Here is a 13,300-nt window from a genome sequence, read left to right as displayed (position 1 = left end):
ATCCAGTTACTTTTTTATATAACTCAAACTGGATTCTTAGTGGTTCTTGTCTGAACTTTAATTTCTATTGAAACCAAAGTTTTGATTCATATTGGTAAAAGATAATTGACAACTGGAAGATTTGTGCATTCTGACAAATTACTTAGAACTGCTTGAATTTCAGACTTAAATGTTCTTGTCAAAGGTATTGAATTTTCTTATTTATTTTGAATATGTACAAATACTAGTGTCCATGAAAATAGCTTGTTTTACATACTTGTAATTTCAAATAAATAACATATGATTCAATTACATAAGTATTATGACAGTGCTTAAAAATGTTTCTTTGCATGCTAGAAATCAGTCAAATGTGAGAAGAATGCACACTGCTGTGAAGCTCAACGGAGTAGTGCTTAATAAATCACAGCATGCTCAGCTAGTTCTCCTGAATATGCCTGGACCTCCTAAAAACAGAAAAGGGGATGAAAACTGTATCCTCTACTGTATTTATTCCATATTTCTTGAAATTGAGAGTTTCATTTTTGTCATTCTGCCATTACCTGTTGGGATAACCAATAGTAAGTATGGTAAGCATAAGTCTGCCTTTAAGAAAGTGACACAAAGAGAGTTAGAAAAAAATCTTGGTAGTGGTGAGGGAGGGGGGTTTTCTATTGATATAAAGCATTTCTTAAATTTGAACTAATTTTAAAATTTCCTACTTTTATCTTTTTTTGTAGGTGATTAGGGAAAAACTAGGAATTTCCCCCAAGTTAGGCCTCACTTCCACTTGAATAACCAGTAATGGGACAGTAAAGGGTGACACATAAAAACTCTTTGATGAAATTGTTGAACTTTATTTTCGCATTATATGTCAGACTTTTTGAGAGATTACTAGCTATTTTGTTTCTCTTCTGAATAAATTCCTTGACCAGATGGTATTTCAGACATGGAATTTCTGGAAGTTCTGACAGAAGGTCTGGATAGAGTTCTCCTAGTCCGAGGCAGTGGACGTGAAGTGATCACCATTTATTCTTAATCTGTTTGCATGTGGTTTTCACACACAACACACCACCACCATAAGAAAACAAAGTTTTTTGCCATAATTTGAGCAGCTTCATTGTGTTCTAGTGCGTTGAAAATTACCTGCAAGCTGAATCTTATGATGATGTATTCTTTTTTTCCTAATAAGATGTTATATTTAAATAATATTTTAAGCAAATTTAGGTAGAAAATATTTCTATGGGGAATTGATAAATGGTGGATGGGTTAGGATATTTATGTGTAGCATATTCTGACACTTCTTAAGCTGTGGTAAAACAAAAAAATTGGTAATGCAATCGTATTTTTAAAGATATAGAAATGTAAGCAACTTTTGATTATTTTAATCTTTGTTCTGCATCATAATAAAAGGGAAGGTTTGTAGGAAAGGTTGTCTTCTTTCTTTACCAAAATGCTGCTGTGTTGCTTCTGTTGGAATTAGTCCTGGTTCAGGAACCTTCCTTCAGAGATATATATAGCCAGTCAAATTTGTCTATGACATGCATAGAGTGTTTCCCTGAAGTTCATGATTTGCCATACCTGTTAAAAATAATATTTCTGTATTTAAAATACTTAGGTAGCTGAAACCACCAGGTGACAGCAAATAGACAAGTTGTGTGGGTTCTTTTCTATGAGGTACTGGCAGTTACCATTATCTTGCACCATTATACCAGTGATGAAACATGAGAGCATCCACCTCATAGGAAGGCGATGGTGCAGAAACTTCACCCGGTTCCAAATATAATTTAACAGTTGATAAACCACAGCAAGGTGGTTAATGAAATGCAGTCTCTTGTTTTCAGATATGTATATTTTGAAAATGTTGTATGTATGCTGCTGTTTGAAATAAAATCTGCTTTTCTCAACTGAACTAGCTCCTAAGTGTTTTTCACTTGAAATTTTTGAACAGTTTAGCTTAGGTATTCAATAGAAACTCTTTGCTTCTTTTATAATTCTGTTCCTTTTCAGGCACTCTTTAGCTTTGTAAATGTTGTTTAAGACCTAAAGTGTATCAGAAGATTGTCCTGCTGTAAAAAGAATGGGTCTATTTAGACATATAGACACTTATTTTGGTTTTTCTTTTTCTTATTCCTTTGTAATACAATCAAGACATCTGTTGCTCAGACTAGAACAGCAGTGATGCAGTGCCCAAGTACCTGGCTAGGCTCAAGGCCAGGGTTTTTATCATAACACTCTCAGCTGAACTAAGACAAAGCTATAAACAGCAAAAGCTGAAAACAGCCATTACCTGTCCCTGTAGTTTGATGCACAGGAACAGAGGGAACAAAAAGGTAATCAGATGACCCAGTGAATTCCTGATGACTCAAAAACACTGCTGGGTTACATCAAAAGGCATTTGGAAAGGCATGCTGCACACCAGAATGCCCCCATATACCACTGAGTGTGACTGCAGCAGTATGCCTTGAGTTAGGAATAGGTTTTTGCATAGTCGCTCAGAGGTACCTTGGGGGTGCACCAAAGACACTGCAGGGGCTCTTACGTGCAATGAAAGGCACATGGAGGCCCTGTGGACAGATGAGAAGGCATCTGAAGGTTCTAGATTTGCACAGCAGATCAATTGAATTAAAAAGCATTCTCAGACCAGTGAGGAGAAGAGAAACATCAGCAGATGCCCCTACTGCACTCCAGGTGGCTCTAGGCTTTTCATGGGACATATTAAAAGGCACTCCACGGGCTGTTGTGCAGGGCCATCAGCAGGCATTTATAGACAACTGTAGATGGCTTATAGTAAAAGTAATGATAAAAATTTAGAGATAAGCTTTCAGAGCCATCAGGGACCTACCAAAGGCTCTATGAGTGCCCTTAGGTGCAAGGCGAGACTGACAGAGGTTTCTGTGGGCATAACAGAAGGTATTTGATAAACTTACAGAAGCGGTAGAGAACAAACCTTCAAGCTGGAAAGTACAAAACATCAACTTAGAAAGGAAGCTTTCAATGATCCAACAGCAGATGGGCTTCTGAGACTTTTATACATCCTTTTGTGTTACAGGGACCACCCATGCTGTGATGGAGGAGGATGTACGAACACTTCCATGTCGGCTTCATTTTTTTGAGATTTGCTTGTAGGTGCACAATATTAAGAATTATGGGCTATAAGTTATCAAACACTATGATTTAAAGTGGTGGATAGGTGAATTCACGTGCAAGACTAGTCAGGGCAAAATGTCATTGAGGCCTTATTTCTGATGATAGTTTGTTATATTTCTTTATGACCTCGTAAGAAAAAGCTACAGGACAATTTTGCACCTATTCTCACCTGCAAATTGCTGTCTCCTACAGCCTTTAAATATGTTAGGAAGTGAGGTAAAAATCCATTAACTTATGGCAGTAAACATAGACCGCAGATCCAACAGCTGCTGAACTCCTGAGGCATTCATGCTTTTTGGTGTCAGGTAGTAAATGCACCCATGATGCAGGAGGAAGTATGAATGCACTTGTCTGTTGGGTATGTAATTCTTTTGGATTTTGGTCATAGGTGCACAATATTAAACCTTACGTGTTATAAGCTATGAAATACCATTACTTGAGTGGTGAATAGTTAAATTCACATGCTAGAATGGTCTGGAGAAAGAGATTGTGCCCATCTTTGTCATTTGCTTTTTGTGGTATTTCTTAATGAGTTTGTGAAGTTAAATCATAGAGTAGGTTGTCCTGTAAATTTGAGAGATGCAAAGGACAGTGGCATAAGATTTAGGTAGTAGAGCAAGCTCAGAGTTCCTGTGATGCTAGGATTCTAAATGGGCTGCCAAGAAGCTTTTGGATCTTCAAAAATTAGAGCTAGAAACACCTTTAACTCCTGCTCACTCCTGGAGCTGATCTCTCTCAAGAGTCAGGGTTAACTGCTGGTGAAGCTTAGGTGGTAGAGCAAGTGCCGAGTTGCAGTGTTTGGTCAGCAGCTGGACTAGGCAATTGATGTAGGTTTATTCCAAAACAGCTTCCCTCTCTCTTTACCTCAGAACTCAATGACATTGAGTAACAATGAGACCATTATTTGCCTGAAATACCAGGGGGTTTTCAGTTCTAAAAACTCTTCTAAGGACACAAATCAAAAAAGGTTGCAAATGGAAACAGGATTATATTTTATGGTGGGGGGTTTGTCTTTTTTTTTCCTTTTTTCCTTCTATCTTTTTCCTTTTTTCCTTCTGTCTTTTTCAGAACCAATGCTCACAAGCATTAACACAATGCACACATGTAGGCAGGATCAGGCTGATGTGTTCTTCAGTTTAGCTTGAAAAAATACCCTTGCAGTCTGGCAAAGAAAAGCCACCAAGACTAGCAACAGGAGTACAGGCCAAGCAGTCCCTGTTTGCTGAAGAGTGAGGATGTGGAGAATGAGGATCAGTATTGACCAAACACAAATGTAGAAGAGGTATGTAGTACTGTAGAATATTTTCAAAAGTATGACACGAGTCAATGACAAGCACACTTTTTACTTTTCAAAACTTGCCCAGCTGTGCTTCTTGGCCAGGGATGTATGAGAAGTGCATGCAGGGACAGCTGAGAAGCAATAGATCCAGATAGTGCAGCAAGCCTGGAGTCCTTTTAAAGCACAGGCTCTTTTGCATAAGCAAGATCCCCTGAGGAAATGGAGCTAAGGGTAGTGCAGTGCTCACTCCCTCTCCAAACTTCCACTCAACAAGAGGAACAGGACATAAGTGGTGCCTTGATAGTGCAAGAGCAGCAGGCATGCACTTGCCTAGCCACAGTGGGATTGGTGCTGTTGAAAGCCTGCAAGAGCAAGGTGAGGTCTGCCCTGGCACTTTCTGTATGGGAGAAAGTGCTGGACTCTGGAGAGAGTGAGAGAATGCACTGGCACAGTTCATTGGTAAGACAAGCACGTAGCCCCAGGGTTGGTGGTTCTGTTGAAAGGCTGGCAGGAGAAGATAAGGGTCAGCTTTCTGTCCTGACTCCTTTTGTGTGAGAACAGTTGCTGGACGTTTTCAATTTTGGAGTTGCACTTGAAATGAGTTTGAGTGTGTGATGGTACCTTTAGCTGGCAAGGCAAGGACATAGCTCTATCTAGTGGTGCTGTTGAACAGTGACAGGGAGGAAGGAGGTAAAAGCCAGCAACAGCTTTTTGTCCTGGCTCCTTTTGTGTAGGGCCCATTGCTGGATATTTTCAATTTTGCAGCTGGGCACTGTGGAGACTGAGATAGTGATGGTGCCTTTAGTTTGCAAGAGAAGTGAATAGCAGTAGTGTTGGTTATGCTATGGAAAACCCTGCCAGAGGAACATCAACAGCTCTCTATCCTGGCACATTTTGTGTGGGAGGAGTTACTGGCCATTTTCAGTTTTTGAGCTGGACTCCCCCGAGAATGCAAGAATCTGATGGTACCTTTAGTTGACAAGGTAAGTGTACAGCACCAGTGTTGGTGGTGCTATTGAAAGGCTGCCAAGGGAAAGTGAATGCTCTTCAGAAAGCTCTTTTACGTTTTTTACAAAGGGTGTTTAAAAATTTGCTGGTGTCTACTAACATTTGTGTATGTCAAGTTTGGGGGTTTACCTGTGATACTACCACTGTTTATCCTGAATGACACACTTTTCTTATTGCTGCTTAATTTTGTGCTGTTAACAGATAAATAAAATGCTTGGATCCCAATTTGCTTTAAGATGCATGGAGTGGGTTTTCCTGGCAACACTCAAGCAAAATGACAAAATTGTTTAGATCAGTTGAAAAAAAAACAGCTCCATTAAATATCGCTGAAGGAAAGGGTAATGTATTGAGGGTAGAGATTGACAATAGATCACTCCAGAGAGTTTGTTTGCATCCTTGGAATGCCAAAGGCTTACTCTCTCCCGTAAGATTTATTTCTGGAATTATCTATGAGGGTGAAAGGGAAAACCACAGTTTGTTATTGGAGATATTGCTGTAGGCTGAAGTAGACAGCCCTGGCTGTGTTCCTCACTGAAATGAAGAAAATTTTATGTCTATCTGAATGAACTGTCTTTTTTGCCAAAACTATTATTCACATTAGACACAACAGTACAAAACGCCACTACCTCTGTCCTCTGTTACTAAGTGAACATAATCACCTCTTAGAAACAACTGGGAAAAAATAATATGCACACATATCTATACCACTACCTATATGTATGCCTGTAGGCCTGTATTTATTCCTAGCTCTTTATGTATCTCTATACCCACTTCCTGGGTTAGTGCAAACAAACCTCACATCACAGCTGACAGATCCGTGCTGTAAATCAAATCTCTCCTGATGGGAGAGAGTTTTTAAAGTCCTTGCCAGGAGTTAGTTCGAGAGACAAACGGAGACTTTCAGCCTTCACTGCTGCTAGATAGTTGTTTATTAAGTCTTATCAGAGAAATAGAGTCACTAGCATGACCCAGATGTAGCACAGAGCAGAGAATGCAGGAGAAAGCCTAATTATCAAGATTTACACAGCCTTTTAAAGATAATTTAACCCATAGTTACTGAAAACATATATTATTTTCACTTTCCTACCAATTATTCAGTAACACAGCCAGGAACTGCGGAATTTTTTGTCTAATCATCCCAAATTACTTTTACTGCAGAATATGGAATAGTAGAAGAAGAAGGTTTGGAGAACAACAACAGTCCTCCATTTTGATGTTTTTTGCTCTTAATCTATTTACTACAAAGAGAAGCCCAAAACCTCTAAGTTTTTCACCCTGTGACAATCTTACATAGTAGTCTATCACCTAATTCACACCATTGTATTTTCTAGTTCTTGTCTGATAGTTGGCAATTTTTTCCATGGTCAAAGGTCAAAACAGTGTTGTTCAGGGGGGTAAAAACCCTTCAAAACAGGCAGAGAAATATTCTCTGCACTCTGGGTTCCTACAACAGCAGTACTTGTAAGTCCAGTGGAGGGCCTGTACGGAAGGTAGCAGTTGGAAACAGCAGAGCTGCATCCAGGGCAAACGGACTCAAGCTGGAGGGAACTGCAGCAGCAATGCTCTTGCAAGAGCTGCTCATAAGCTGAGGCAGGAAACTGTGAAGGGACAACTTGTTGCTGATTCATGGAATGACCTGAGTTGGTACTGAAAGGGAAGGATCCGTTCTAGAAGTAAAAGCTCAAGAAATAGTGTCCTCCTTACTCAGGAAAAGAGGCAGGTCATGAGGAAGAAGAGGCGTCTCTTTTCTGTGTTAGAGAAACTTGTGGTGTGTGGCATAGGCTGCCTTTCAGAGAACTTTTCAGGCATCATCTCTTTTCCTGACCATGTAAACCACCTCTCTTCTTGCTATGCCTCCCAACATCTCTGTTAACACTGATGCCACACACTGATATATGCTGATAATGCGTTGAATTGCTACAAATCATTCCGATTATGATTGACTGTAAATCACTGGTTATACCTGTCAAGCTAGTGAGAAGTTTGGATACAAATATTTTCTCTGCCTATGTTCTTCCACCAAAAAACCTTTCCAGCAAGACCTGAACCATAAGCTTTAAGCATATAAATGCTGAAGGAAAATCACAAGCTTGTCAGTATTTGAGCATATTAAGAACAATCGGCTCTCTTGCTCCTTAATAGACTTTGTACTTGGAGAAATTCTGTGTACAGTGGCCAAACCCAATTCTGATGAGAGAGAAACTAATTTGCCTGCAAGATAATATGTCCTGTGAAGCATCTAAAAAGGATCAAATGAAGGAAAGTGAGCCTTGAAAGGTCTGCAATTTCAGCCTGAGAAAGCTTGCAGGAAGAAAAACTTTAGTTTTGAATCTGCTGAGTGTGAAAAATAGAGCTGTGACTCACAGAAGCGTGCTCCTGTGAGACTTCCCTTCCTTATTCTCCCCCCTTCAGGTAGAAATATTGTGAGAGAAAATTTCACAAGATAAGGTAGAGAAGCAGTGTTCCTATATGAAAAATACTCATTCAGCACATCAGTTTGTTTCAATAGATATGCTGTGGACTCTATCAACCTCATCACATAATCTCAGAGCACTGAAGAAAACTACAACAAAAGGATTACACTTCTACTAAGCATCCATGAAGCTTATAGTTCTGTTTCATTAGGAGCAGGTTAGCTGGTGCTCAAAATGAAAATGGAAATAATAAGGAGCATAACCAAGGTTGTCTTTCAGCCTGTGAAAATCCCAACAAAGAAAGAGCTCTAAGTAAAGCTGAGGCTGTGTGATGGATCTCAGGCTCAAGAGAAACCTTCAGTCCAATGAAGCAGAGGATGGAAAAAGACAAGTCAGTGGCTCTATGCATAATTTCCCACAATACACAGCAGAAACATTAGCAGAAAGCAGAAAGAAACCATTTCTGACTGAAAGCATTTATTCTAGAAATGATGGAGAAGGAAGAAAAAAGATCATCACCATCATCTTTTCATTACAACTTCACAGAACAGATGGGCCTTTAAAAGTGTAAACAAATATTCTCAGTTTTGGAATTGGGAAGAAGGTGGAGATTTGGTCATCTACAGAGAGGCATAATTCATCTTTCCAGGGTCAGTTCCATTTAATACTTTTAATCAATGATCTGGACTCTTTCCTAAGATTGCAAAATCAGGTGACTGCAGCAGCCACAGCCCAAAGGAAGGCTAAAGTGTAACCAGAGCCACAGACTAGGAAGGACAGTGACAATAGATCACCATGGAAATAACATCAGCTTTGAAAAACAAGGGGACATAGTTTACGCTGATGAAATGGAACGGCTAGTCATTTTCAGATCCTGTGTGGGATAGTAATGGGAGATTGATGTGGAGGATTATAGACATGCTCCAGTGACATGCAGCTGGGGTGTAGAAAAAGATGTGTATCATATAAATCTTTCTTTAGCTTCCTATATTTGACAAGTAGAACATCTCTGTTTAGATAACACAGGCCTTTGGTAGATTCAGTGGTGCCCTGGTGCACATGATTGAGATTACTGTATTACAGCAGGCCTGGGCCCTAGGTTATATCACCGTGTCCCGCAGCCATAGGGAGGAGGAGGAGAGAAGATCCAGCAGGCAGGAATTGTGCAGCAAGATTGATTGATTTATTTATTTTACAAACTCTTTTATAGACTTTTTTCTTCATAGTCTAATTGGACAAAGGATCAGCCACCCCTTGGGGTGATTGGCTAAAATCCTAAAACATCCATTGTCAAAATATTTTTCTACTATACCATAAACAAGACTTTTCAAGGTTGCAGGTGGCTTGGTTGTTTACATACTCTGCTACCTCTCCTGTGAGAGAGAAAAGTCTCTCATGGACTTAGAAAATAGCAAGAAAATCCTTGCTAGCAGCATTTTTGTATCTACATTACTGCTCCTGCACTTTCTCTGCCCTCAAACTGCTTTCTTTATCATCAATGCAGGGATGTTTGACATTCTTAGAAAGAGAAAATAAACAAATTTCCTCAAAAAAAAAAAATAGCCAGGTGAAACAAGTTGTTAATTGTTACAAGTGCATTATTAGTCTCTGGTGTCCAGCATAGGTGGGTCCCCTCCGTTTCTTTTAGGAGAGTTTCACAATTAGTCCATAGCTGTAGATCCATAACTTACACTGTCTTGTCATTCCCAGAGAAGTTCTTAGTTTTGTTTTCTTTTATTGTAGTTGTCTGGGGCATCTGACAAATGGTCTCTTTCTTGTTATTTTCCAAGGCTCTCTCTCCTCCTGCCAGTTTGTATTTCACTTTTTGGAGGACTAGCTGAGCCTTTTCAGGGGAGAGCCTATATCCGCTTAGTCCCAGAACGTTTAAAAGACTTACAGCTCATTCCTTGCAGTCTTCATGGGTTCTTGTTGTTATTAGTAGGTCATCAATGTACTGCAGAAGTGTACCTTCCCAGAGTGTCGGTGTTCCAGGCTTCCAGTTCTTTAGCTAATGATCTCCAATTCTTGTGAGGCTATTTTTGGAATCCTTGTGGCAATAGGGTCCGTGTAAGCTGGCTTTTTCCCCTGTTTTGGGGTTTTCCCATTCAAAGGCATAAATCTCCTGACTGCTTTCAAGGAATGGCAGACAAAAGAAAGCATCTTTTAAATCTAGAGCTGAAAACCACACCCAGCCACTTTGTAATTTTGTAAGTAAAGTGCAAGGATTGGCTACTACAGGATGCAGTGTTCTTGATATTGTATTTATCGCTCTCAGGTCTTGAACTAATTGATAATTTCCATTTGGCTTTTGTATTGGTAGAATTGGGGTATTGTAGGGAGACCTATACTCTCTTAACAACTCTTGATCAATAAATGTAGCAATTATTGGTTTTATTTCTACTGGTGCTCCGTGCTTTAGAGGATATCGCTTAACTGACACTGGTTGTGCCCCTTCCAGGCGTTCAATAATGAGTGGGGAAGCCGGTTTTGATTTCTTTGGAATTTCAACGTCTCCTTCTAATGGGATCACTTGATCTGTTATTTCATTATCTATGGGTATTTCTCCTCTTTCAGCCTTGTTTGTTTGTTTGTTTGTTTTCCTAGGCCTGAGATGATTAAGGAATGGGTTTTCCCTTTCTCTAATCTTAGTGGTTTAACTTAAACTTTCAAGTCTTAGTCAGGTATCTTTGGGGAGGCTTCTTTGGTTGCAGCTTCTTTAGACAGTTTTTGTTCCATTAATATTTTTACTCTGCTGGATAATTTTAGACATTATGAAGGATTAGTTTTTAGGATACAAATCAACACACAAAACATTTCCATACAAAATGTTCTCATGCAAACATATCTTTCCATCAGGGCTATGCTCTGTTTTCTAGGAGACCAATTATAGCACTGTTGTAATGTAATCTTGACACAAACTAGAAACTGGGGCTTTTTTTAAAAAGAAATTAATTCTCTTTCAAAATTAGTTTCATTAATCCAAGTAGCCTTTTTTTTTTCTTTGAATTTTAGTGACTGAATTGCCTTCATCACATTCTGCACCCTCGTCTGAGATTGCAGAATGTGCTATAAATAGGTGGAGTGAGGCAAAGCTAAAATACCTTCTTAAGACCTATGGCATGAGATTGAACAGCACTTTAGTTTGAGAGCTGGTAGAAGGCTTTTCTGTATTTTATTCATGTCCTATTTGCAGTCTATGGCTGCAAAAAGCCCTCCTGGTTTAGGAAGGGGGATTTAATCATTTCTTATGTAGCATTTGCTTGTGTTTTGTCAAGATTCTTTAATTCACTAAATAGTAAATAAAAAAAATTAGCTGAATTAAAATAATTTTGAAGTCTTCTGAGGCAGAACTGGGAAGGTTAGAACATATTGGTATGATTTCAAGTATGTATAAATTCTTAAATGACAAACGTGAACAAACTGACAATGCAAGCAATTATGGTGACACTTTACATTTCATTGGTTTTCATGCAGCTCCATCCCATGTGTTGGTAGGTTCTTAAAAAGTGAAAATTTGGCCCACTAGACCGATTATTAAAAAGAAGTAAAACTCCTTGGGGCTAACACAAAGTGACAGCGTCCACGTGAGTAAATGGTTATCACATTTAGATGTGATTCTGCTGCTTGCACTTTCTCTGCCCTCAAACTGCTTTCTTTATCGTCAATGCAGGGATGTTTGACATTCTTAGAAAAGAGAAAAGAAACAGATTTCCTCAAAAAAAAAAAAAAAAGCCAGGTGAAATTAATGCAATGTTAATTGCATTAATTTATTCAGGTGGAGTTTTAGTTTTTATTCTATGAAGTGCTTGTTGCACCACTTTTGTTGTTTCCCACAGATTTGGAGTGGGATTTCCTCCAGTTGATTGTTCAGCAGAGGGAGTGAGACTGCCTTCAAAAGTTTTGCAAGAGTTGCATCTGTGAATCGGGCACGTGAGTTGCCTTTTTTTTTTTTCCCCAGATTTTCGCAGGCTTCTGTTTTTCACCGTGGATCAGTTCACCTTGGATCAGTTTGCTCTTTTTGTTCCAGTGATTTTTTCTTTTGGACATGTGTCACGATCCGTTAATACAAGTAAGGGTCGTGATGGTTTGTTTACAGATCTCAGAGTGCAAAAGGACACAAGGGATTTCAGTTTTAATCAAAACAGTGCACCTTTGTTAAGTACCCACAACACGGTAATGCGATAGAGGAGAGAAAGAGATAGAGAGAGAGATAAAGAAAAACAAAGTAAAAGAGTAGAGAGGAAGAAAGGGGGGGTAATGGCTACCAACAGATGAGACGAAGTCCTCGTGGTCTGCTGCCCATAGATTTGTCTTCTTTCCGTGGGGAGATCTCATCTCAGTTATTTCAGGAAGTCCCTTTATAGGCCTTTTTCGAAACGAGGGGCAACTGGCCAAGACCGTATCTATGTTTCGTAATAACATTGCAAAACTAAAAGCTAGCCCTAACTATCACAGGTACATACCAAGCATGCCTTTCTCCTATGCTAACTATACTGCCTGCTATGGTTTGCGGCCTAGCAGCGTTAGCGCGTCTACTTCTGGCATGAGTTTAGCAGTGCTCTCGCTTCTGCTTTCTAGCTGTATCCCCACATCTCCCCCTTTTCCCCAAGAGGTGGGGCAAATCTACAGCCGTTGTTATGAGGCCCGTTGCTTTGGGAAACAGGTACAGGACAGGTGTACAGGACAGGTCATTCCTTTCCGCTTCAGCGCAGTCCTTCCCGCCTGGGCAGCAAGAACGGCGCAGTCCACTGTGACCTGCACAGATTTCCTCAGGAATGCGTACCAGTTCCCAGCGGGCACACCTGCAGGCAACAGTTGGCAGACATCCCACCTTAGGCAGGTCGGAACTCCTGTGTTTAGCCTCTGTCCTCGGCGATGATCGTGAGGCAGATGAGGGATCTTCAGACCGTCTCTTACACCACCCCAGGACTCACGATTGTCATCAGGAGAGCTCCATCAGCACGATTTCGTAGTGTTGTTGCGAAGTCTTCAGGACTCGTTAATGTTGGTAGCATATCCCAGAAAAGGGTAGAGAAAATAAGAAAAGAGGAAGAAAAGGAAAAAGAAGGAATAAGTAATTTTTAATCAAAATACACATGTAATTTTTAATCATGTCTTATCTTATTTTAATACTCCTGTAGTTCATCTTGTGTCAATAACCTTAGGGGTGTCCACAGTGGATGGGATATTGTCCAAATTGTGCACATCTATTACAGATGTCAATTGTGTTAACCGTTTCATCATTCTGCAATTCATGATGTGTAAGATTGCTGATAAAACAAAACCAATCAAAACTAAAATCAAGAGAACAAGGATGGGACGACACAATTTGTTCAGGACACCTGTAGCAGTAGGTGACCACCCAAAAGAAGTATCCCACCAGCTGTGTCCAGCATCTTTCTTTCCTCTTTCTAGAACATGATGTATTTCTTTCACGTTTTGATGAACAGTTACCAAGGCTTTCTGTCCGTTT

The 13,300-nt window shown here is 39.8% G+C and overlaps 1 protein-coding gene and 1 long non-coding RNA gene across 3 annotated transcripts in view; both read left to right on the top strand.

Moving 5' to 3' along the window:
• Positions 1-1,888, top strand: part of LOC103622004 (solute carrier family 12 member 7) — a 64,472-nt gene extending 62,584 nt beyond the window's left edge. For both annotated transcript variants that reach the window (XM_017743637.1, XM_017743638.1), the window contains 2 exons: positions 337-470; positions 924-1,888. In XM_017743637.1, coding sequence (XP_017599126.1) covers positions 337-470; positions 924-1,015 — 226 coding nt within the window. In that variant the 3' untranslated portion in view covers positions 1,016-1,888. The remainder of the gene's footprint in view (positions 1-336; positions 471-923) is intronic.
• A 1,501-nt stretch (positions 1,889-3,389) lies between these two features.
• Positions 3,390-12,865, top strand: LOC108448998. The gene is made up of 2 exons (XR_001865092.1): positions 3,390-5,388; positions 11,664-12,865. It is a non-coding gene; the product is annotated as an uncharacterized LOC108448998 (long non-coding RNA).
• The last annotated feature ends 435 nt before the right edge of the window (positions 12,866-13,300 follow it).

This window comes from Corvus brachyrhynchos, unplaced genomic scaffold, assembly GCF_000691975.1.
Source record: "Corvus brachyrhynchos isolate BGI_N302 unplaced genomic scaffold, ASM69197v1 scaffold49, whole genome shotgun sequence".
In the NCBI taxonomy this organism is placed as follows: Eukaryota; Metazoa; Chordata; class Aves; order Passeriformes; family Corvidae; genus Corvus; species Corvus brachyrhynchos.
The sequence above is the reverse complement of the archived record's forward strand: the minus strand, read 5'-3'. Positions and strand labels throughout refer to the sequence as shown.